The 25,560-nt window shown below is 39.8% G+C and overlaps 1 protein-coding gene across 7 annotated transcripts in view; it reads right to left on the bottom strand.

Annotated features, from left to right (window-relative positions):
• The window catches only part of dmxl2 (Dmx-like 2), a 141,501-nt gene that overhangs the window by 43,683 nt on the left and 72,258 nt on the right, over positions 1–25,560 (bottom strand). For all 7 annotated transcript variants that reach the window (XR_006309475.1, XM_043677366.1, XM_043677364.1 and 4 more), the window contains 8 exons: positions 14,538–14,707; positions 10,856–10,953; positions 7,790–7,955; positions 7,111–7,375; positions 5,428–6,515; positions 1,171–1,362; positions 486–562; positions 135–262 (listed from right to left, as the gene is read on the bottom strand). Coding sequence is in view for 6 of the 7 variants with exons in the window: in XM_043677366.1 (XP_043533301.1) it covers positions 135–262; positions 486–562; positions 1,171–1,362; positions 5,428–6,515; positions 7,111–7,375; positions 7,790–7,955; positions 10,856–10,953; positions 14,538–14,707 (2,184 nt within the window). In the remaining variant the exon portion in view is untranslated. The remainder of the gene's footprint in view (positions 1–134; positions 263–485; positions 563–1,170; positions 1,363–5,427; positions 6,516–7,110; positions 7,376–7,789; positions 7,956–10,855; positions 10,954–14,537; positions 14,708–25,560) is intronic.

The following is a 25,560-nucleotide window of genomic DNA, read 5'->3' as shown; positions in this document are numbered from 1 at the left end:
GTCAGAAGAAAGCATTTTTGTAGACTATTTGAGCAGGTGCTATCCAGTTCGTACATAGAGTTACAAAGAATGTAGAGTACTAGCTTGTTATTTGATAAGTTTTTACCATCTTGCAACATATTTTTCTACCTTACCAGGCCAATGTGAAGGTGAAGAGTTAGGAGTTACATGTTCTTCAATGCTTTCAGTCCGCAATCTACGCCTTTCACCTAACAGAAGTCCCTGATAAACCATTCCTGTAAACAGGTTTGTAGCCGTTTGACTGTGAAAAAGAATAATTTTTAAAGAAGTCATTTCAAGTTTTGATAAATTATTTATTTTTTGAAATCAATGGGATATCATTCATTTAAAGTGAGGTTATAGATACATTTTGATCTAGAATAGCCTGACAGACAACTGGATCTCAAGGATTATTTTACATTGTGAGGATGTCTTAAAGAAAAACTAAATGGTTTGATGAACATCAGTACAATGAATAAATTTACCTGTAGCTGTGACTGTCACACAAAGACTGGTAAATACAAGCTGAGAGTGAAGCAGCCAAAGTATGCAGAATGAAAACCTAATATGGAATACAGTACATTAAGAAGTCAAAGGATAGCTGGTAGAAATACTTCACATGAATATAACTATGGCCTATATTGCTTTATCAGCACAGAGGAAATTTCTTTAATTACTAAATGCTTAATCATGAATTTAGGCACACATTGGGAAAGCCAGAGATTAATGATGCTCAAGCATGCACAGAGTTAACCAATTAAAACTGTATCCATCTGTCCATTGTTTATAGACAAGAACAACCTACATATTTAGGAAATATTTCTGTTTTACACATTAAATGGAGCCAAATATGAAGAATGTTAGTTAGGAGTCACAAGGTAACTTTCTCATGCCTACTAATCAGCCAAACCTGTTGGATAGTTAGCAGTACGATAGACCAATCTGGCTCAGATACTGGTTATTAATTTTTCACAGAGTTGGTTTGATTGTAAAGCTCTACGGTTGACATGTTATCTTGAACTTTGTGAAAAATATCTTCTCCTCTAAAGCAGAATATGAAGCCCACTGATAGGTATTTATTCACCTAAAGATGAGTTTCATAGTAAACGTGTAACTGCAACCAATGGTATTAATATTTTGAAAAACAGCAAGCCTTAATAAAATTGTTACCTTTTCATCCTTAAGACCTGGAAGAGGTGGAAAACTCATCTGGACCACAGTGTACAGAATATCATGGATATGGTTACTCAAATGCATGACAGGGTTGGCTATCACCGTTTTGGTTGAAGCAATGCTTGCAGAGAGAAGGGGCAAAGTGGTTGGTAAAGGAAGTGGAGACTGAAGCTGTTTCATGGTAGTTTCCTATCAGAAAGTAAAATCAACATTGAACAATCATATAAGCTTATAATGAGTTAACACAGTGAAATGCTATACAAGATTCCTAGTGATATAAAGTGGGAAACCTGCCCATGGTAACGAAAACACAAATGGAGAACGACAAATTCTTTACTAATAATCTACTTTGTCAATCCCAAATTTGTTGTAAAAGTCCATATATACAAAAAAAACTGACTGGTCCAAAAGAATAAATTGAAAAATAGCCCTCAAAATTAGTCTATGACTAGCCCCAATTTTCTCAAGGCAATCAAGTAACAAATCCATATTTATCACGTTATATTTCAAGTCTATTATTAGTGTCTTGGGATCACATTCACATTTATTTTCCTCTCCTTGTGAAGACCAAAATCAATTAACCTCATACATGGCAACTTAAAGTAATGACAATTGAATGCGGAGAACCACGAATATGTCAACTTAAACAGCAGTTATAGTCAATATTCATCAATTCTATTAGAGGCTTTTCTTTAAGAAAAGTATGCAAGTATAAGTAACTAATTGTACTCATAACATTTTAAGGATTAAGTGAAAAAGCAGCAGCTGATAAAGATAAATCTAATTTGAATTTATTCCAAGCTCCTGCTGTCATATGCAAGAAAATTATCTTGCTTATTTGAAGGTTGTCTTAAAATCTTTAGGCCAAAAAATCTCCAAGAGGAGAGAAGTTATTAACCAACCTTCATTGCAAACTGTAAAACTTTACTGACTTGAGATGCTCTTAAAGATATTGGTTTCGGTTCAGCACAGAATGGTAACACATGGGATGCAAGTAACAATGAACACTGGCATGGTCTGTCTGAACTTACATTTTAAAGTAATCAACTATAACCTAAATTACAATTTTTGGATCAAGAAGAAGGAAGCAGCTTATTCTGTACATTGCCTGCTAGTCAAGGATGCAGTCTGTAAATCAGTAGATATCATAGGATAAAACCCATATGTGCTGATGAATCCATGAACTTGCATCATAGAGTTATAGAGATGTATAGCATGGAAACAGACCCTTCGGTCCAACTAGTCGATGCCAATTAGATATTGCAAGCCAAACTAATCCCACCTGCCAGCACCCGGCCCATATCACTCCATTTCAAGATGACTGGAGACAAAATAATGTGGGAGAAATAAAATCCAACAGAAAACTTATACCATTTAAAAGTTATATTTGGAACATAGGAGAAAGCTGGTTTAGTTGAACTTTATGGAAGGAATAGTGATGACATTTAATGTTACTATTTTCGGATATCTGTCCTATGCAACATTTAAGATTTTGTTATCCAATTCATGTCAGTGAGCCTCACAACTAGGCAATTCATCACTGTTCTAGCCTTATGGTTGTTACATACTTATCCCAGTGACTGGCCAGTCAGGTTTCTGATCTTGAATGGTATGCTTCTCTTGCATTTTTAAAATTACAGGCCCCCAGCTAAATCTAAAAATGAAACTGTTGGCTGGAGTGGTGGAATAATTAATGCTATCTGAGCCAAGATATTTTAATAGCAGATTATAGTAGGGATAAAGATGGTAAGCTGACCTTCTAGAGATTGTATAATAGTACAAAACGTCTGCAGGATGCAATGCTGGACTCAAAGAATGATATGACATCATAATAGTATATAATGGGGATTACTGGCATTACCTTCTACATCAATGGATACTTATTCTTTAAAAAGATTTTAAAAAAATCACACAACACCAGGTTATAATGCAACAGGTTATTTTGGAAGCTTTCAAAAAAACCTGTTGGACAATAACCTAGAGTTGTGTGATTTTTAACTGTTGTCCACTCCAGTCCAACAGTGACACCTCCAAGTCTTTATAAAAAGACATTGTCATGTTACAGATGCATACCATTGGATAGACAATGTGTTGAATCTTACAAGCACCAAGAAGGCAGATATGTGGAATGGTCAGCAGCAAATTCTGAAAATAGAGTACCAGGTTTTGCCAGAAACAGGATCACCAGCTACCAGTCAGTGATAGGTAAATACTTAGCCCAATTAAAGGCTCACTTTCATACAGGATGAAAACATCATCAGGGTTTTCCTTGGAGGCAATGAGAGCTGGAAGGGGACATTAACGCTACTACTTAATCACTCAGCAATGGGATTCAACAACCTCATTCATAGCATGCAGTTGTGGTCATGTGAGATTTTTAATTTGTCCTAATGCTGTACAGTGCACCTTAATTTGAAGGCACATTCATTTTTTTTAATGTGATGAAGGTCTACAATCTATAATTATTATTCTAAACTAGAGATAAATGGAATTTTGTTTTTTAGTTCTGTGAAGAAGACTTCCTTTTTGAAAAGGTCAGAAAGTAATTTTGAACAGCAAGTTCAAAACAGTATTTCCAACCAAACATCGGACATAAACTAAATGACCAGACAAGCTACCTTATGTGATGATTACTGATGTGTTTAGAGATCTGTTTTTACACCATACAGAAAGCAAGGCCATGGGCCACAAGCAGGCTCAGTTCAAAAACAGAAAAAGTTCATAGTAGTAGAAGGACAATTTAGTTTTGGCTGTGTCTAAGCTATTAGAGCTTGAAAAAAAGTTGTTTTTCCCTTTTGCAGGCTAACTGACTGACTTTTCATCATTGACCTCTGTGTGCCTTAGGGAGAGATGGAGAGAAGCACATTTGGTGAATGTGTAGAAGATCATTGAAACGAATTACTCGTGGCCTTGACAGTTGAGTAAGAAATGTATAAATGAAGGTAGCACTGATGCATTAATAGGGTTGAGTGTCAGTAAAGGATCTTGCTAGGGAAAAGGATTGTCTTTCTTTGTGATGTTTATGATCTTTCCAATTTTTTTCTTCTCTTGTGTGTTAGTATACTTTCAATAATGGGATACAGGTTTGATGTGTGAATCTGTTCAGAGGCTGACCACTGTGGTAACCAAATTGCAAAGATAAATACAAAATAAAACTTATGCTCGGTCAAGTCAGGTTTCATTCTGGAATTTGACTTATTGAGATTAGCATCAGCTGAATCACAATGTTATGTGGTACCCCACCTCTCCTGGAAGGGCTGCCAGCCAGATGTCACAGTGAGGCCTTCCATTTGGCTTCCCATTTTCCTGGTATGCACAACTTACTTAATTGAATGAAGCTCTCAGAGGTAACTTCTTCATTGATTACCTACTGAAAAATCATGAGTAACAGCTTGCTGTGATTACTTTCAGGTTCAGCCTTAGAATAGAGACCAAGATCAGGGTTGCAATCCAAATATGACAATTCAGCCCAGTGGGTCTGATTTTCACCCTGGAAAGACTTCAGGAGCAGCAGCAGAAAAAATGGGATTAATTTGCATACGATAGGTGAGCGGTTAGTGCTACATTAGCACTTATAGGCAGCATCCCAATTCTGAGGAAGGGTAGGGAAAGGGACGTGTATTCTAATAGCTTCTTCAAAATCCTTTAAGGAGGATGATCACACACTTTCCAGGACCAGGGACATACTAGACTCAGATGTCTCTCCAGTGTGTGACCAAGGTGAAAATCAGACTCAACTGGCTGAATTTTCATGGTTGGAGATCAGGATCAATGTCAAAAAAACCCAAAAGTAGTAACAGTGAGACATTTGTTGCAATCTTCCCGAAGGCTGGATTTATATGGTGGTAAGATCCTACTTTGCATGTCGCAAGAATGTTCCCACTTGAAACAAGCATCTGATTTGGCTGCCAATTTTCATAATTAATCAGTAATAAAAGTGGGTAGATTGGGAGTGGTAACAAGGAAGCAAATTCAGTGTTGCAATTTATGCTACTGCCTTCTTCCAGCCAGTGGAGACCTTTGAAATCAGTCTATTCATTTTTCTTTATGGGGGTGGGAGACATAGTACAACAGCAAAAAAAAAATGTGAAAAACAAAAATACACTTTTAACCAGTATATATAAGGAAACATGAAGCAAAATATGTTACTTAATTGAAAACATTGAAGTGTAGGACTTCTGGATTCTCACAATTAAAGCCATATGGTGGTATTTCACTCTGCTTCATTTACTGACCACTTCTAGAGTCTTATACCTGCTGTGATTCTTGTAATAGAAAGATAAGTTCCATTCTGACTGAAGCTAAGCCACCACCTTGAGCTCCATGCAAACTGCAATAGCTTAGAAAAACTCGAAGCAGGGCTTGATTTTTCCGCAGCCACCATTTCCGTCTTTCTGCATGTTCTTGCTTTGCTTGCAGCCTCCGCCGATCAATCTGATGCCTTTCATATGAAGCTCCTTCTGTGTTTTCAGTTATATCCTCCTGGTCAAGTGAGCTACTGGTTTTTGTATCAATGTCAATGACAGAGTCTTTAGTTTCAGTTTTATAATTGCAGATTTGATGCATTGCACATATCTCTTTTTCTAACCAGTTGTACAGTTGAAATCGGAGCTTCCCTCCATCTACTTCATATCCTGTAGCCAATGTCCTAAGTTCAGTCATTAGGATTTTCAAGCATGCTCTGAATTTTAACTGTTCTGCAATTACATCAACCCATGAGTCAGAGGAAGTGGAATCTTCTTTTGGAGGAGACCGAGACTCTTCAGGAATACATTTTTTCTTATCGTCAGCCCTGTGCTTTATTTCTGCATCTTTCATATTCAGCCCACCAGCATCCTCCTCTTCAAATTCATCATCTTTCTCATCATCCCATTCAAGTTTTAGTGGTTCTTCAGCAAATGACATTATTGGCTGACTCCAATCAAAGCCAGCAGTATTACTGGCTCCCCCATCCAGACCAGAAGAATCTGCTACAGTCTGCGACCACTCAGTACATCCAGTGATTCCACCACGATTATCAACACTATTTTGCCCTTGGGTACTCAATTTGCCCTTTTCACTTTTGAAGGATATTTTTGATTTTTTCAAGATCTTTGGTATCTTAGACAGTACCTCAAGAGCTAAGACAGGGCAGCCAACTTTAAAGTGGGCATTTGCTGTGGAAAAAAATAATTTCCTCTCAATAAGGTTGATTTCATCTTCACTGCCTTTGTCTGTTACAAGTCCTAAAGTAGCCAAAGATCCTTCAGGTGAAGCAAAATGTCTCCGCATCAACAAAGGGTGAGCACGAAGATAATTGTAAAAGCTGAATACTACTGGATTGCAAGATTTTATGAGGACTCCTGTAACATAACAGAAAGACATATTTACAGCAGTTAGAGTTACAAGTTTAGACATAGTCATTTGAAATTTTGAAGCAACCCATTGTGCGGTAACCATTCACAAGGTCTGAGCCTTGAGACATCATGTATCAGGCTCTGGGTGGAGAGTGGAGGCGAGTAAGCTGAGGAGGGAAGGGGTTTAACAAGGATCTCACATGAGCAATCAGTAATTGTAGGGTGATGGTGTTAGCCAGCAGTAGCCCACGAGACAGAGGTTACACTTTGTGGGGTTAGGCATCCAGAAAGGTTTGTCTTTTTGCACGTGGTTTTGGATTGGTTTCATCGACTATTGCCTGAGGTGGCACTTGCCATTTTAGTGATATAAGACCTGATCTAGGATGTGATAAAAGGGTGCTACATGACTCAATTTCAAGGACTAAAATCTAGATACAAAGGAAAATAAAATCACCCAAATAATGCAGCTAAAGCACAACAAAATAGGGGCTTTAACAAAATTAAATTCTCTGGAATAAAAGAGACAGGGGCAGCATGAGTACAAAGCTAGCTGAGTGACAGGTAAGAGACTGTAGTATACTCTTCACTTGATTCTTCATACCTGGATGCTTGTCACTACCCTTTATAGGTTGTTCCAGAAGTGTATCCAATGCCTTAGAGTAATCCTTCAGAGTCCAATATGCAATACTTCGCAAAAATGGATCTGGATGCAATTGGCTTGGCACAAATTCAGATCCGTCTGCTTTACAGCCCAGAACTTTTTCATAGAGAATGAATTTACAGGTAGAGGATGTTTCATAGTCAGCTTCATACAATCTTGCAATAACCATGGCCAACTGAATGTCATCCATTTTTTCGAGACACACCTGTCAAGACATGGGCAAAAGTCCTGCCTTTGTGAAGATTAGAAGTCAGGAAACCATGCACAAGTGAGAGTAAACAATGGCAAATGATTCTGCAGGAAAAGTACTATAGTTTTATTGCAACATTTGGAATTATGATATTAAAAATATTATAAATCATATTTTCTCCTTAGAAGAAAGACAAAGATTAGAACTTGAAACGACACTACAAAATTAAATGTTGTTACTTATTAATTTAATAACCTTGGCACCTCAAATACATTGTTACTAAGCGGGGAAATCCTCAGAGCTTTAGCTCTAAGTAAAAAGGGTTATCAGTTACAGCAGTTAAATATTATTAAAAACAAATTGTTGTTGTGACTAGAGGTTACCATGAAGAAAGGCAATTATGATTTGAACAAGGATGACCAACCTTACCTCAATAGCATCCTTTAAAGAACCAGCCAAAAGGAAAAATGCTGCAGACTGTTCAAATCGCTGTTTACCCAGCAAAGCAAATGCATTTTTCAAAGCTGCTTTACGCCATCTGTCTTCACTAAAATTGTGTTTGAAAAACTCGGTCATCTTTTGATCGTGCTGAGATCTGAGACAAATACACAACAGTTCTGTTAGATTCGAACACATGAAGTTATACCAACACAAGCCATTTGAAGTAAAAAGCAGAACATCTACTTTGTATGCTCCTCATCATTCTTCAAATGTTATGCATAACAAAGCATTGCAGTTGTGAATTGATAAATTTAAATAATCCTGCAATTCTCTACCTTTTAACATGTGCATGAATATTTTCAAAACGCATTTAGATGGTACTGCACGTGGCTTTCTATATGCATAAATCATATCAATATACAAGTTATATTGTGCAAAAACCAACAGAAAATATCAAAATATTTCATGGAATAAAAAGTAGGAAAGTTGTATCTTCTGGCTGAAGTCCAGATCTTTATTGATGCACTGAAAATCAGCTAGCTCAGCATGACTACCATAGATGAATTCGAGCTATCAACTACCTGAGATGGTCAAATTCAATCCTTGGCTATATTAATAAGTTATATCTGTAAATTAAAATTCCCATGCTATTTTGTCTTAAGCTGCCTGCACTTTTGGAAATCCAAAATGGCAGTTCAGTAAGGCTCCTGAGCCTGGGGCTCATCTGCTTTTCTTTTCCTAATTCTCTTTTCTTGTTCTTTTTCTTCCTTTTACTTGCCTCTTGCGAAGAGCTCGGTCATGGCGGCGGCAGGGCGAGTCCATAACAGACTTGTGGCTGCCACGAGGTGAGACCAGTTCAGACTCGTGGCGGAGGCATCAGAGATGCGTTTAAGCTCCCAGCAGCTTCTGCATTGATGAGGTGAGCCCTTCACCAACACATAGCTGCTGCAGCAGAAGTGAGTTTTGGTTCTGTGTGGCATCTGCATCCAGCGCAGACACATGGAGGCTGCGGTGAAGGCAGGCTTTGGGCTGGCGTCAGACACAGAAACATAGAAGACAGGGGCAGAAGAAGACCATTGAGCCTTTTGAGCGTGCCCCACCATGGCTGACCGTCCAACTCAATAGCCTAATCCTGCTTTCTCCCCATAACCTTTGACCCCATTCACCCTAAGTGCTGTATCTAGCTACCTCATGAATACATTCAATGTTTTAACATCAGCTACTTCCCGTGGTAATGAATTCCACAGGTTCACCACTCTTTGGGTGAAGAGATGTCTTCTCACCTCTGTACTAAATGGTCTACCCTGAATCCTCAGACTGTGACCCCTGGTTCTGGACAACCGGCATCTACCTTACCTGGTCCTGTGAGAATTTTAAGTCTCTATGAGATCCCCCCTCATTCATCTAAATGCCAGCGAAAACAATCCTAATCTAATCAGTCAATCTCTCCTCATATGTCAGTCCCACCTTCCCTGGAATCAGCTTTCTCCCCATAACCCTTTGTCGTTGGAAAGCAGGAGAAGGGGGTTGAGAAAATTAGCAGACATGATTGAATAGCAGAGCAGACTTGATGGGCTGAATTACCTAACTTCTGCTCCTCTGTCTATGGCCTAAGGTGGTAGCTGTATTGGCAAGGTGGGCCCAGAGCAGACTCTTGGCAGCAGAATAGAGTTTGGGCTGGTGTGGGACCCAGTGGCATCGGTGGTGGTTGCAGTGGCAAGTCCACTGAGGGCTCATAGTGACAGCCGTGTTGGTGGAGGCAAGATGGCACCAAAAGGTGGTGACTCTTGTTCCAGCAGTGCAGTGTGGGAACTCGTGGCTAGCTGCTCCAGGCTCATGGCTGAGCACTTGACAAGAAGGACTCTAAAGCTGTACTTTATTTCTTTATTTTTCTGCTTTTAAATTCAATGTTTTGGTATATTTTTCTGTGTTTCAAGATGGCGCGGGAGAATGACAACACTATACTACACTTTTCACATTATTTTCTAACAAATTACACCTGATAATAATTAAGTCAAATCTATTGACAATCTTGATTTGTGAACACTGGTATAAAGAAATAATACATTACACATGAATTTCCCAATTCCTCAACATTTTTAAACAAACGTGAGACCTTCTGATCTTCAGCACGTCAGCTCTTCATAAACAATTCCAAACTTGCCAACCATTTTCCCTCCAGTAATATTCTGATTTCTAAACTATGCCAACCCTTCAGTTGAAGCTACTGCCAAATCTTTGGGTTTCCAGTTTAATAGGGCATCCAGTAGTTATGAATCTGAGGTGACAGTTACACATTCAAGAAAGAATTCGGAGTGTCTTTCTAATGCTTTGCCTGAAGCATTGGCTTAAGGGAAAACTGTAGTATAGTTTTTTCAGGATTTACCGCTATGTTTATTGGAGAATGTAACCCAAAACAAGAAAAATACATTTCTGCTTGGCAGAAGAAATAGATCTACACTGAAAACAAACTTGGGCACTTACTGTCAAAATGAAGAACACAAAATCAATATCTATCTTGAAGTTAGGTAAAGGATAGCGAGGATCAAACTTTTGATGATTATGTAGGACTGCATGAAAAGCATTGTGGAAAGTATCAAAGTGGACTTAAAATTAATTGGCAAAGTAACCCAGATGACTAAACATCCATGCTGGGTTCATGGTAGAAGCTTCGGATAGCATAAACAACATAACTGAGACACAATATTTTCAAAATTACGATCTTCCCCTAACTTAGTTCCTGTTTGAGCAGAAGAGAAAAAACAAAGAAAAAAACCTTTCCATACTAAATAAAAACTATTTTGCTGAGATGGAGAAGAGGTCATTATTTAATGTAAAGAGTTCTCAAACCAACTTAGTCAAATCAGTAATAGAAGAAATACAGACAGCCTTATCATTGAGGTTTACAAAAGATAATGGCATGCGATTTTCAATATTCAGGGTTAGCGCTGTTCGAAAGACACAACTTGAAGTGAGAATAGATATTAACAAAAAAGCTTCGCTGTTCACTTTTGTCCTAAATGGCCTTAGTATGTATTTTTATTACAGACATACCTGAATAAGCCCCAAAGTACAGCCTTTTTCTTTATAGCAAGATAAAATAATGCAGCATCCATTGCAGCATTATTCCTTTGGAAAGCAGCTTTAGCAACCTGTGTAAAAAGTGAAAATAAAACACTTTCACAAATATATCCTCGCATTTGGGATTGGGAGCAACTGATGCAATTAGAATTGTGACACAACTGCTACATCTAAAGTACTGTTGCCAGAGTCCATATTGGTAACAATATATAACTGGATTTTTCACTTTTAAAGGGAGTGATAGTAGTAGATATAATTAGAAGGAAGTAGAGCACCAATGTAAATGGGGTTAAAACAGAAATATGGCCTAAAAAGAACCACTTTGCATTACACAGACAATAGCAAGGAATTAGTCACTATTGGAATATATATATGGGCTGCAAAACTATGGAAAAGAAACTGTGAATAAATCTGTAGACACATTGAGAAACAGAACTGTAGATTTGAAATCTGAAGCATTTAGGAGTGCGAAGCTTATTCCAGAAAAAAAAGGAAAGGTAAGGAAAATACTGAAAATCAATTCCCACAAACAGAAAGATTAATCAACATGAAAACTTGAAAAAGCATTTGATGGTTATAATTTAGGCAGATAATTTAAATGATAAAATGTAGGAAATACAAACAGTATGGAGGAAAAACAGAAAAGAGGTAATGACAACGTTGATAACAGAGCAACAAAATTTATATTCACATAAGGCCTTTAAAAGACAATCGTTTGATAGTACGAGCCTTGAGTAATATTTTAAAAAGTACACTGTAGCATCAGTATGTCCCTTCAGCTGTTTGCAACAAACAAAATACTGGCTGTACCAAAGCCTGTACTTGCAAAACTTGCAACAGTGTCTGACTCTAGATGTAACTTTACACGTGCTAGATAATTTGAGTTTGTGAGGAATTATTCTGGTAACTGAATTTGGGATTGCTAGTTGGGCTTGCTGTGTTGCATGTACTTGAAGCTACATATATTAACACACAGGCTCTTTGCAGAGATAAAGAACAATTACATACACTGAGCCTGTTTCAACTCAACAACATAAGACCAGCCACTGATTCATTTCTCAAGTAAATGCCCTGATCAAAGTGTTAAACTGCCCAGTTTAAACTTTAACAAAGCTTAACTATTAACCTGCATTAATCACTGCATTCTCCATAGGCAATGCCTCTACCAAAGTTCACTTGCGAATCAATCATTCAGTGTTCTCTTGTCATGCAGTATAAATGTTGGTTTTTCCCTTGAATTTGTATTCTTGTAAAATGTCCTGATGAGTACAAGAGGAAAAGCTTTGGCAAAATGAATCTTTTTCTCAGCAATGCCTTTAACAGACACTAAAGCTGCAAGTCACTTCATAAATGTGTAAGAAAAGCGGGCTCTGAGGCAAAGGTAGAGAAATTCAGAAACAGACTGATAGTGATTTTAATCAACTCATTTGAACATGTTATGGCACACCTGGGGCAGGTAGGACTTGTATCTGGTCCTCCTGGCCAAGAGACAGAGATACTATCACTGTGCCACAAAGCTCCTTAAAAGTGACTGATTAAAATCCTTTCTTTGATCAAGTTTAAGACCAAATGGAGGTAGTGAGACAACAGAGCTTGGAATCCAAACAATAAAGGGTCACAGGAATTTTGGATATTTCAAGAAGGGAATGTTAATGCCATTTGGGCACAAGAATTTTATATTGATGGACTAGGAGCCAAATAAGGAGGATTCTATGAACAATTGTGACTCAGGGCTGATCTTTGTGGGCGGCACGGTGGCACAGTGGTTAGAATTGCTGCCTCACAGCGCCAGAGAGCTGGGTTCAATTCCCGCCTCAGGCGACTCACTGTTTGGAGTTTGCACATTCTCCCAGTGTCTTCGTGGGTTTCCTCCGGGTGCTCTGGTTTCCTCCCACAATCCAAAAATGTGCAGGTTAGGTGAATTGGCCATGCTAAATTGCCTATAGTGTCAGGTGAAGGGGTAAATGTAGGAGAATGGGTCTGGGTGGGTTACACTTCAGCGGGTCGGTGTGGACTTGTTGGGCCGAAGGGCCTGTTTCCACACTGTAAGTAATCTAATCTAATCTTAACTTGGTCCTCAGTAAAATGGACCAAAGCAGAGTTAAAATTACTATACGCCAATAAAGTTCAATTATCACTGTCACTCTATTTATTCCCACTGGGCAGATCACAAGTTCTCCTGATTTCTGTGTTAATTCAAGAATTCCCTATACACCTTTGCCTGCAGAAATATTAATTTGTATTTTACAGTTGATTATTAAACTAGTAATGGCTGTATAAAAATTACAAATACAAAAAAGGAAGTACTGTACAGCTGCCTGAAAATATGGCAAGGAAGTTACATCGTACAATTCGAGCAATGGAAATCCTTGGATGTATTTGTTTAAATTTTGTCTACAGAAACTATCATTCCTGGACATTACAATCCCTATGGTATCACATCTAAATTTGTAAATTTTCATGTAGGAGTCGAGATAGTGAGGTCCAGCAGGTTATTCAAGAATCGTCAAAACAATCACAATCACACTTAATCATTTCAACCAGTGACATTTAGATATTTTCACTGCCAGTAATTTAAGGTTTTTTCTCTCCTCTGGCTCAAATTCCATGTAGCTTGTTCTTTGATACTCACCTAGAGATGAGGTAACACAATGCAGACCAAAATCAAAAAGCTATGGCCATATTTGTTACATTCTGTTTCACATCTTTGGCTGTATATGTTCACTGAATTATCCGGGAAAGCCAAAGCTACTTTAAAGAAATCTACTCACAGTTTGAGAATAAAAAACAGTTAATCCTTTTACTGGCAAATGTAACCTCATTTTCGTAAACTAAGTAAATAAAATTTAGCAAGCATTCTACAAAAAAAAGTGCTCGTGATTTACTATCAAATCACTGTAGGATGTCAAAATTAGATTCATTCTTGGAACAAAGGGATTATCCTTAGGGAAAGGTTGACAGGTTTGAGTGTATACTCATTGAAGTTGAGAAGAATAGGAGGTGATCTTATTGGAGCAAAGAAGATTCTGAAAAGCCTTAGAGGGTAGATGCTGACATAATGAATTGAACATGATTGCAGAATAAAGGGTCACTTAAGGTTGAGATGAGGAGGATACCTTGAACCCTTGGAATTCTCTATCCCAGACAACTGTGCAAGTTAGTCATTGAATATTTTCAGGGCTGAGATGAACAGATTGTTGAACTATACAGGAACTGAGGACTACAGGACTGGCAGAAAAGAGGAATTGAGACCAAAATACAGGATCTGCTATGATCTTACTGAATGATGGAGCAGGTTTGAGGGGTGTTATGGCCTTGTCCTTCTCCTACTTGTCTTATTATTCTCTTCAAGCTGAGCACAATAATGGAAGGACTTGCATTTATTACAACTCGGTCATGATGCGAAGAAGTAATGACCATCATGACATATAGTGATGCTTTTACTTTCAACTGCAAATGAGAAGTCCACATTTTGCTATTGTAAAACATCTCGATAAAGCAAAACATGTCATTCAAGTTGCAAAAACAAAATTCCCCCATTGTGTTGCACCCAAAATTTGTGGAATATTGCGTTTATATTACTGAATATGTTTATTCGCCAATTTCTATGTACACTTATTTGTAAATTCTTAACGTATAGTTACAATTACAATACCTTCTCAATGGTCTTGCGGAGTGTATTGATGTTTCGAACCCACCAGCCTACTCCCATAGCTTTCAGCTCAGACCACTGAGGATCTCCTTTCTGCATGGCAGGAATCATATTAAGCAATTCCTCTTCAGCTTCAGAATGAAAGGCCCAGGCAAAGTGGCATGTGGACAAACCTACAAAGTACAATAACAATTTCTGTGTCCCGAGAAATGCTACACTAACTCAAGCAGAAATTTAAGCATTTATAGATATGTCAAGGTATTAGACTGGATTCCTCACTCTATGACTTTACAAGTTCAAAGCAACAAATAATATTTCTGAATAATCGATATGGAAAAAAGAAATCTTAATACAATAAACACAAAATATACCTTCTATCACATACAGTTAGGACTGATTTAGATAAAAATTAAAATCTACTTAACATATATATTCATAGTCAAAGAAATGTATGTCAATTCCTTAGCTCCATTACTTCTTATGACTAAACTTTGCTCTTACTTATCCCAGAATTTCCTGTTTATATTTCAGAAGTTTTCCTTTTATTTTGTCCTTTAACCAAAAGAGAATCAAGTACCACCAACATTCCAGGCACAAGTATATAGAGAATGGACAACTGCAGGGCATGCTAAAATGACTCAGAGTGAACTTTCACTCCTTATTCAGGAGGTGGTATTGCCGACTTCAGCTGTCAGTGAAACTGATTGTTCAGCACTTCCACAATGTAATAGTGGCCACATGTCAGCCATGATCGAATAGCAGAACAGACTTGATGGGCTGAATGGCTGAATTCTGCTCCCATAGCTTTAAAGTGGCACTGCCCAGAATGTACAAGGAGACCAAAGAGGAAAATGACCTTTCAAAGAAAACAAGTCCCAGGATTTCATGCTGTGGAGTGGTCATGTGTGTGGGGTGCAGAGTGTGGGACCAGGTTGTATTGGAGAAGTAGTGTGGAAGAATGGGTGGCATTTTAGGAAGGGGTTGGGAGGTAGCCCTGATGCATGTAGGGCAGCTCCCATATGCCCCCCTTCTTCCCATCTTTGTTTATGTCAGTGTTTAAAAAGAGCTGTCCACTTCTATTCCACTGCCTATGCTAGTTGTATTACTGCAATCAATTCAATTTATAACCAGTTCAATTGACTCTTTTACATGTAGCCTCAACACCCAACAGAAACACTGCTAGCTGTGGCATGTACTATCCAGCCCCCTTTGCAACTGCAGTCTTGTTGCATGATAATCTCTGTTCCTCAGTAATTTTGTTATATACCACTCTATTCTCTTCCATTACTTTTTCTCAGCAGTCCTTTTCTGTTTGGTTACCCTTCCACCTGTTAAAAAAATCTCACACAGTTTGTCCTTGAAGTACCCCAAGCTTTCTTGCTTGTCCCTCTTTTTATCATATACCGTTACCTCTCAAGAGATGCTATCTATAAGTACTGGCTTAGTTTCACATAATTATAAGAGCTCCCATTAATCACCTCTCAAAAATGATTTATTTTTACAAATCTTGCATGCAGCATTCACTTCCTGTCTCACAACAAATGCTTTCTGTCATGCTTTGCTGATAACATTCCTTTTTGTCTTTGAAAAGCATATCTTCAAACATTTTTTTCCACCATTAGAATAGTGGGATGTGATAGGAGGATTTCATGCTGATTAGTAACCCAATAAATTGCATCATGAATGCTCCCTTCCCCAGATGATAAATCCTGATATGATAATTGAATTTGGAGCATTGGGCCAGATGTACAGACAGTACCATTATACTATGAACAATAGCACTGCAACACTCCAGTAGATTGTCAGCTTTGATTTTTGTGTAGTAATCAAGAACAGGAATGGCACCTGAACCCATAATCATATGACTCAGAGGCAAGAGTGCTAACAACTGTGTCAAGTAATCCAATGTCAATTCATAGTTGAACCAGAAATGCTTCCAACTACAAACTAGGAAAATCTAAGATAGGTTATTCATCCCTTGCCCAACTCCATTCCTCGTCCTAGCTTCTGTCATCCCAAACCAGATGCTAATCGCTTATTTTTCTCCATTTTGAAGCAGTTTGGGGAACCTATCCAATTCGACATTTGCAACAATAGCTTCGGGATAATTTAATGATCAGTGAGGTGATTTGAGGAGTTTTACATAGTTAACGGTACCTTATAGAATCACAACAATTCCACAAAGAACAGACTGCATCATTTGAGAGACAAATGAATCTGTGATGAATGCAATGTTCAGTGTCTTGATCATTGATCCCTAGTTAATTCTGAGTTTGCAGAATGCAATTATGGAACAACCTGGCTGCTACAAACTTTGAGCTGAGAAAGAGGATACCCCAGGTTGTAAGTGCATAAGAACATGATTAACTGCAGCTATGATGCCATCATTATTTAAGCATAGAGAAGAGCCAGTTGGTCAGGATACTAGGGCAGTGGTTCCCAACCTTTTCAGTATCAGGGCACACTTCAATGGGACAAAGAATTCAGTGGAACATTGACTATTTTCATACCACATGAGCAGTATGAGAAGTCTAGGCATGCACAGTCAACAGGGAGAATAATAGACTTTGAAGCTCTGGAGGAGATCTGAAGCAGGGGGCAAGGCTTCGATGCTCCATTAAGCAGAATTGCTTCCCAAAGATTTTGCAGCACACTGGCTGAAAACCACTGTACTAGGGGATTGCTCTTATGCAATAAAAATACGTGTATAGAAAGGGGGAGAAAAGTACCAAAAAAAAAAGCATTTTTGTTATTATACCACTTATATTCGCTAAAATCCCCAATTGCGAACAGGTAATGGCTTTAAGTTAAACACAGCATAGGTCTATGCTGATAGGACAAAATATTTTTACCACAGCCCTGGCACTATCATGGTTTGTAAAGAAGATCTTGCTTCTATCAACTGTTTTTCAGCGTAATTGCATTTCAAAGAACAGCCAGAACTTAGAGCATTTTACTTTAGACAAAACACTTTGAATCATTTTCATATTCTTTTATATTGTTGCTCTCCAACTGCAGTATCTTCCTGCTACTAGGCAAGATGAGATGCGACATGCAGCTGTTTCCATAGCTTTCCAGCTGAAAACTAGTTGCCTGGATTTATTTTTCCCCTTTGTACAGTGCTCTACATATTGTTATATATATGCAACAACAACTTACATTTCAGTAATGCTGATTATGTACAAAGAATGGATCCAGAATAGGCATTGAACTGCATGGAATAAACAGAGGGTGAGGAGTGGGGAAATGGATGTACACAAGAAATTTGCGCAGTTTGTAACAGTAACGAAAAAGATGCAGGCAGAGATGCTGAGAGTTTTAGAGAGCAAGGACAATATGGCAAAAGGTATTGTTGCTGAATGTAAAGGGAACAGAGTTGGTTGGAAATCCAGAGGGTGTGGACAGGAGCATTGGGTTGTTTGAGATCAGGAAGTTTAGGAAACCAAGGAGGAAACAAAGGAAATCTTGAATTTAAAATAAAACAAAGACTTTTGTTTAAAAGAACTGCAGATGTTGAAGATCTAAAACAGAAATTGCTGGTGAAACTCAGCAGGTCTGGCAGTATCTGTGGGAGAAAACACTGTTGACATTTTAAATCCAGTGACTCATCATCAGAACTGATAGCAGCTAGGAAAAACTGGTAGCTCCGCTAAACAGGAGGATGAGGAGAAGTGAAGGCGTTGAGCGGACAGGTGTAGATGGAACCCGGAGAGAAAGATATAAAAAGGATAGACTGACAAGGGAATTATTGATAGAAAAGATAGAAAAGAAACTGATTAAGTGAAAATGAATAGGCTAAGGTGAAAGATGATAATAGGCCTGAGTGAGTGAGAATGGATTGGCTGCACAATAAGCAAGCAATGTCATGACAGGATTGGATGTGTAAAAACATGGAAGGATGAATCAGGCTCTAAAATGTTATCAAACTCAATGTTGAGTCCCAGAGTCTGCAGGATCCCTAAGCTGAAAATGAGATGCTGTTCCTCCTTCTATCTCCCCTACACCAATGACCCCATTATCGAACTTCAGGCCATTATGCTTGTCACTAGCCTTATCTCATCTGGGAATCTTCCCTCCCTCCCCACCTGTCCCCAGCCCGACAGCTTCCCAGCTCATAGCCTCTCAATTCTACACAGTCTGCTTCTACCTACTCTCCAAATCCACATGCAGGACCATCTGGGCAGACCCATTGTTTCCACCAGTTTTTTACCCCAGGAACATCTCTCTTCTTTTTTATAATATATTTTTATTAAGAAAAAAATAGATTTTTAAAAATTACAATAAATACAAAACAATGCAATTCAAAACAGTACAAAAAATAGTACAAAACTAAACCCAAATAATAAAAACAAATTCCCCAGCCCACCCTCCTATACGAATGTATAAACATATACAGAGAAGTATAAAATTTAAAAAAAATCTAAACTAGCTATTTAACTAACTAAATAAATACCTAACAACAAACAAATAAATAGTAATAACTCAGCCCAGCCAAAAACACTCAGACATTCACAGTTCCTCCTCCCTGGATATTAGACTCATGAAACACAATCGTTACGGCTATATAAAAGCCCTTGTTACTGTGGCAGATAAATCTGTGTCCAGGTATTTCAAAAAGGGTTGCCATGTCTTGTAAAAATTCTCAGTTTTGTGGTGTACCATATTTGTGAGAAAATCCAGGGGAATATGCTCCATAACAATCTTCCGCCAACCCGACATGCCTGGGGGTTTTTCTGATATCCTATCGATTAAGATATTCTTCCTTGCACAGAACGTAAGAATATTGAAAAGTTTTGCCTTATGCGAGTCTGCAGGAAATACAATGGGTAGGCCCAAAAGGAGCGAAATAGGGTCCTTCTCCACCCCTACACCTAAAATCCTCTCCATTGCACCCACTACAGCGCTCCAATATGTTTGAAGCCTGTCACAAGACCAAAGACAATGGGTAAGAGTACCCGTACAGACCTTGCACTTGGGACATGCTGAAGATACCCCTGGTTTAAATTTTGACAAACGGTCTGGGGCGAAGTGGACCCTGTGGAGAATCTTCAACTGTAAAGCATGGGTCCTAATGCAAATTGATATCTTCCTCGCATTCTCCCAAATATTCTCCTATGCCTCGGAAGAAACTTCAACACCCAGCTCTTTTTCCCACATCTTGCAGAACGGTGGCAGAGTGGTTAGCACTGCTGCCCCACAGCGCCAGAGACCCGAGTTCAATTCCCGCCTCAGGCGACTGACTGTGTGGAGTTTGCACATTCTCCCCGTGTCTGCGTGGGTTTCCTCCGGGTGCTCCGGTTTCCTCCCACAGTCCAAAGATGTGTAGGTCAGGTCAATTGGCCATGCTAAATTCCCCGTAGTGTTAGGTAAGGGGTAAATGTAGGGGTATGGGTGGGTTGCGCTTCGGCGGGTCAGTGTGGACTTGTTGGTCCGAAGGGCCTGTTTCCACACTGTAAGTAATCTAATCCAGCTCTCTTTCCCACATCTTGCAGAGTCGATCAGACTCATCTGAGGTGGCACTCCCCAATTGGTGATATAGAGTACTGATAGAGACTGTGCTCTTAGCCCTTAGTACCCCTCTTTCTATGTCAGATTTGTAGGGATCAGTCAAAAGTGTGGTCCTTTTTTGAATAAAATCCCTAACTTGAAAAAAAACGAAAGAGGTCTCTATTAAGTAACTCGTACATCCGTACTAACTGATCGAAGGACATCATTTCATCTCCCTCAAATAAATCACCCATGCAAGATATACCCCTAGCTGCCCAACGTTTAAATCCTGAATCTATCATACCTGGTTGAAAACTCGGCATACCCACTAAAGGTGTAAACAAAGATGTTTTGCCAATATTACCTTCCCTCTGCCGAATTGCCCTCCATGCTTTAACAGTATTGATGACTATTGGGTTATGGCAATATTCCCCGACTGTCCTCACCTTGTCCAAAAACAGCAAACTGATAAGGGGCACCTTGCCTGGGAGACTTCGATATCTAGCCAAATTGAAAGAGGGTCCCCACAAACCCAATCACTTACGTAGGTCAAAAGCGAGCTTAACTGGTAATTTTTAACGTCCGGAAGGTCTGCTCCCCCCAATCTGTGAGGCAAATGCACTTTGGCTAATTTAATGAGGGGTCGTTTATGGTGCCAGATAAAGGAGCTGAACCAACTGTTCAGTCTCCTGAGTGTTTGTTTATTGAAAATCAGGGGGAGCATTCCGTATGGGGTATAGCAAACGAGAGAGAATATTCATCTTAATAAGCGCTATCCGACCCAACCATGAGACTGGAAGTGCCTCCCACCTTTGGAGATCTTGTTTAATTTTTTCAAATAATTGAGTAAAATTGGCTTTGAATAGCCAATCCCGAACTGGAGTATTGAATATGCCCAAATACACAAAACCCCCCTGTGACCACCTAAATGGGAATCTATAGTCACTCTCAAGAGCCAACTCTTTCATAAGACCACCCATAGGCATAGCCTCTGATTTAGCAAAATTAATCTTATATCGTGAAAAAGCGCCAAACGTGTGAATGCATTGTATCAGGCAAGGCACTGAGACTGCTGGATTTGTCAAGAAAATTAGAACATCATCTGCATACAGCAAGATCTTATGTAACTTTGATCCCACTTCGGGAGCTAATATATTGAGATCCCGACGAATGGCCTCTGCCAACGGTTCAATCACCAACGTAAAAGATAATGGTGAAAAGGGACAGCCCTGCTGGCTGCCCCTAGAAATATTAAAATTGCTTGATCGTACTCCGTTGGTAATGACCGCAGCGAAAGGTATACTGTAGAGAACCTTTAACCATCTTATGAAAACTTCGCCCAGACCGAACCGGTCTAGAGTATAGAAAAGGTACGGCCACTCAATTCGGTCAAATGCCTTCTCTGCATCTAAAGAAATCACCAATCCCTGTATTGACTGAATGCTGTTGGCATGCTTGAATCACGTTAAGCTGCTTCCTAACGTTATTGGAGGATCAGCGACCCTTTATGAAGCCCATCTGATCCTCTTTAATAATAGAAGGTAACACAGTCTCCAGCCTTAACGCAAGAACCTTAGAAAGGATCTTAAAGTCCACATTTAAGAGCGAGATGGGCCTGTATGAAGCACAGTCTTCCTGATCCTTCCCTTTTTTAAGAATAAGTAAAATATTGGCCTCTCTCAGAGATAGAACATAGAACATAGAAGAACATAGAAGAATACAACGCAGTACAGGCCCTTTGGCCCTCGATGTTGCGCCGATCCAAGCCCACCTAACCTATACTAACCCACTATCCTCCATATACCTATCCAATGCCCGCTTAAATGCCTATAAAGAGGGAGAGTCCACCACTGCTGCTGGCAGGGCATTCCATGAACTTACGACTCGCTGAGTGAAGAACCTACCCCTAACTTCAGTCCTATATCTACCCCCCCTTAATTTAAAGCTATGCCCCCTTGTAATACCCGACTCCATACGCGGGAAAAGGCTCACACTGTCAACCCTATCTAACCCCCTAATCATCTTGTACACCTCAATCAAGTCACCCCTAAACCTTCTTTTCTCTAAGGAAAACAGCCCCAAGTGTCTCAGTCTTTCCTCATACGATCTTCCTTCCATACCAGGCAACATCCTGGTAAACCTCCTCTGCACCCGTTCCAGTGCCTCCACATCCTTCCGAAAGTATGGTGACCAAAACTGCACACAATATTCCAGATGCGGCCGCACCAGAGTCTTATACAACTGCATCATGACCTCAGGACTCCGGAACTCAATTCCTCTACCAATAAAAGCCAGTACGCCATATGCCTTCCTCACCGCACTATTTACCTGGGTGGCAACTTTCAGAGATCTGTGTACATGGACACCAAGATCCCTCTGCTCATCCACACTACCAAGTATCCGACCATTAGCCCAGTACCCCATCTTTTTGTTATTCTTCCCAAAGTAAATGACCTCACATTTAGCTACATTGAATTCCATTTGCCACCTTTCTGCCCAGCTCTGCAGCTTCTCTATATCCTGCTGTAACCTGCCACATGCTTCCTCACTGTCAACAACTCCTCCGACTTTCGTATCATCCGCAAACTTGCTCACCCAACCTTCTAACCCCTCTTCCAGGTCATTTATAAAAATGACAAACAGCAATGGTCCCAAAACAGATCCTTGCGGAACACCGCTAGTGACGGCACTCCATGAAGAAACTTTGCCATCAACTACTACCCTCTGTCTTCTTCCATCCAGCCAATTCCTAATCCAAACCTCCAACTCACCCTCAATGGTGGGAGACAAACATGACTGTATGAATCATTAAACATATTCAGCATCGGGCCTTCCCAGTGAATTCCTTATAGAATTCACTGGGAAGTCCATCAGGACCAGGCGCCTTTCCACTCTGAAGCTGTCTCACAGCTTCCAGCACTTCTTGCTCTGATAATGGGGCATTGAGAAAGGACTGTTGTTCGGGAGTCACACCCGGGAGCTTCAGATCTCTAAAACAGATTCCATTTTGGCCTGCCCCTCCTCACAATTCTCAGACTGATATTATTTAGAGTAGAATCTCTGGAATGCCACATTAATCTTTTTAGAATCATATGTTAGGTTCCCAGACCCTTCCCAAATCGCTGTAATGGTTTGTGGGGCACTTCTCTCTCTGGCAAGGTATGCTAAGTATTTGCCTGGCTTGTCACCATGCTTGTATAACCTTTGTTTTGCAAAAGCCAGCTCCTTCTTTGCCATCTGCATGTGCACGGAATTTAGTGCAAACCGCAGTGCCGTAATCCTCTGTTGTTTGACCAACGAGGGTCTGTCAAAATAGGCCTTCTCGGCTGCCTTCAACCGTGCTTCAAGGAGATGTTGCTGCTCACCCTTCTGCCGCTTCCTACTGGTGGAATATGAAATAACTAACCCCCTGGCATAAGCTTTGGCAGTTTCCCAGAGAACAGATGAGCTATCAACCGAGTCTATGTTGATGTCTAGGAATGCCCGAAATTTTCTAGAGAAATACTCTTCAAACTTGCTGTCCATGAGAATAAAGGGGTCCATTCACCAGTACCTTGAATCCACTGTAACATCCTTAATTTTAACCATGAGGTACACTGGACCATGATTAGAAATGGCAATATTACCAATCGAACAGGATGCCACCAGATCCAGGGTTACCGCAGGGGTCAGAAAAAAAAAATCAATCCTCGTGTGACATCTGTGCGGCTTGGAGAAAAACGTGAAATCCCTACCTGTAGGGTGGAGACACCTTCAGATGTCCACCAATCTTAATTCCCCACACAAACCCAATAACTGTTTAGTTTGTGCCGAGGGTATCGAGGGACCTTTAGGCAACCTGTCTACTGTGGGGACCATGAGGCAGTTAAAATCTCCCCCATAATGATGTGCCAAGACTGGAGACTTATCAGTTTAGAAAAAGCATCTACCAAGAATTTAAGAGGATGAGCTGGGGGACTTAACTTAAAATGTCATATTCTTCCCCATTTATCAAGGCTTTAAGAATTACAAACCTCCCATATGTGTCTTTAACACATTCCAACAATTTAAATGAGAGATTTTTCCAAACCAATATAGCCACTCCCCTACTTCTGGTACTAAATGATGAAAAATAAACTCAGTCACAGCCATTCTGCTGTAATTTCAGATGCTCCATGTCATCCAAATGTGTCTCCTGTAACAAAGCAATATCCACCTCCTTTCTAAGACTCAAGAGTACCTTCTTCCTCTTAATTGGTGAGTGACTTCCCTTGATATTCCAGGTACACCATTTAATCAAATAATTAGTCATAATCTTCCGCAATTACATTTAAATTCCAGAGAGGAGGAACCCGAACCACAAATTGCTGAGCCTTCGTGTCGCATGATCCACCAAATATAAAAAAAACTACATAAACTAAAACCACGACATTTAACAAACATACAAAATTATTAAAAATAAAAAACAAAACAAACCAGAAAACAAACCAACTATAAAGCGCCAATAGCGCTGAGTAGGGGAACTCACCCCCTGCCCAGAGGGGGCAACTACCCGTCCCGAACTGCCCATAAATAGACATCTAACCATCTCAACCAGCTTCACTTCTCCCAGCTAGAGCCGCATTGCAAGCACAAGCTAAAAAGAATAAACACCCCATAGAATATCAATATGAATAAAAAAAAAACATTCTTTAATAAAAAAAAAGGGGAATAAATACCCCACCCATCCTTTGGTATGTCCTAACTTAGAAATTTAAAATGTACATCTTAACCACCGCCAGACAGTTTGAACCAAATTATCAATCGAGGAAAAAACAGGGGAAAAACAAAGCTCCAACCGGGTTTCCTCCATTTCTTTTACAGAATGATAAATGCATACCCAAACAACTATATTTATACATACTACAATTGTTTAACTTAGGTTAGTTTGTCCACAAAGTCTCGTGCCTTCTCCGATGTGTCAAAGAGATGCATGGATCCATCTAAGGTGATCCGAAGCACTGCCGGATATCTCGGAGTACTGAATCCCAAGCTCCTTCAATCTTCTCTTGACACCATCATACGATTTTCGTTTCTGGATCACCGCCGCTGAAAAGTCCTGAAAAAACATGATCTTAGACCCCTCGTAAATTAGGGCCTTTGGATCCTTTCCCTGGAGTCTGGAAGCCTCCATGACTCTCTCCTTATCCCGGTAATGATGGAACCGCACCAGGAAAGGACGAGGGCGTTGACCCAGACCCGACCTCCGTGCTGCGACCCGGTGAGCCCTCTCTATCTTCAATCCTCTCATGCCAGTCTCCAAGTCAAGGAATTTCGGCAGCCAATCTTCAACAAATTCCGCAGGCTGCTCATCTTCCTTACCCTCAGGCAGACCGATGATCCGAATGTTTTTTCTCCTGCCCCTGTTTTCAAGATCATCCACTTGGTCACGCAAATTACAAACCTGCGTCTTCAGGGCTTGGATCTCTTCCTTGAATGAACTGGCATCAGCTTCCATCACTGTGACCCTGTGCTCCACCTCATCCGTCCTCTTCTCCAGGTCTCCCAGCTGCTGCTCATG

This window comes from Chiloscyllium plagiosum, chromosome 36 (assembly GCF_004010195.1).
Source record: "Chiloscyllium plagiosum isolate BGI_BamShark_2017 chromosome 36, ASM401019v2, whole genome shotgun sequence".
Lineage (NCBI taxonomy): Eukaryota > Metazoa > Chordata > Chondrichthyes > Orectolobiformes > Hemiscylliidae > Chiloscyllium > Chiloscyllium plagiosum.
This window is presented reverse-complemented; position numbering and strand designations above follow the sequence as displayed.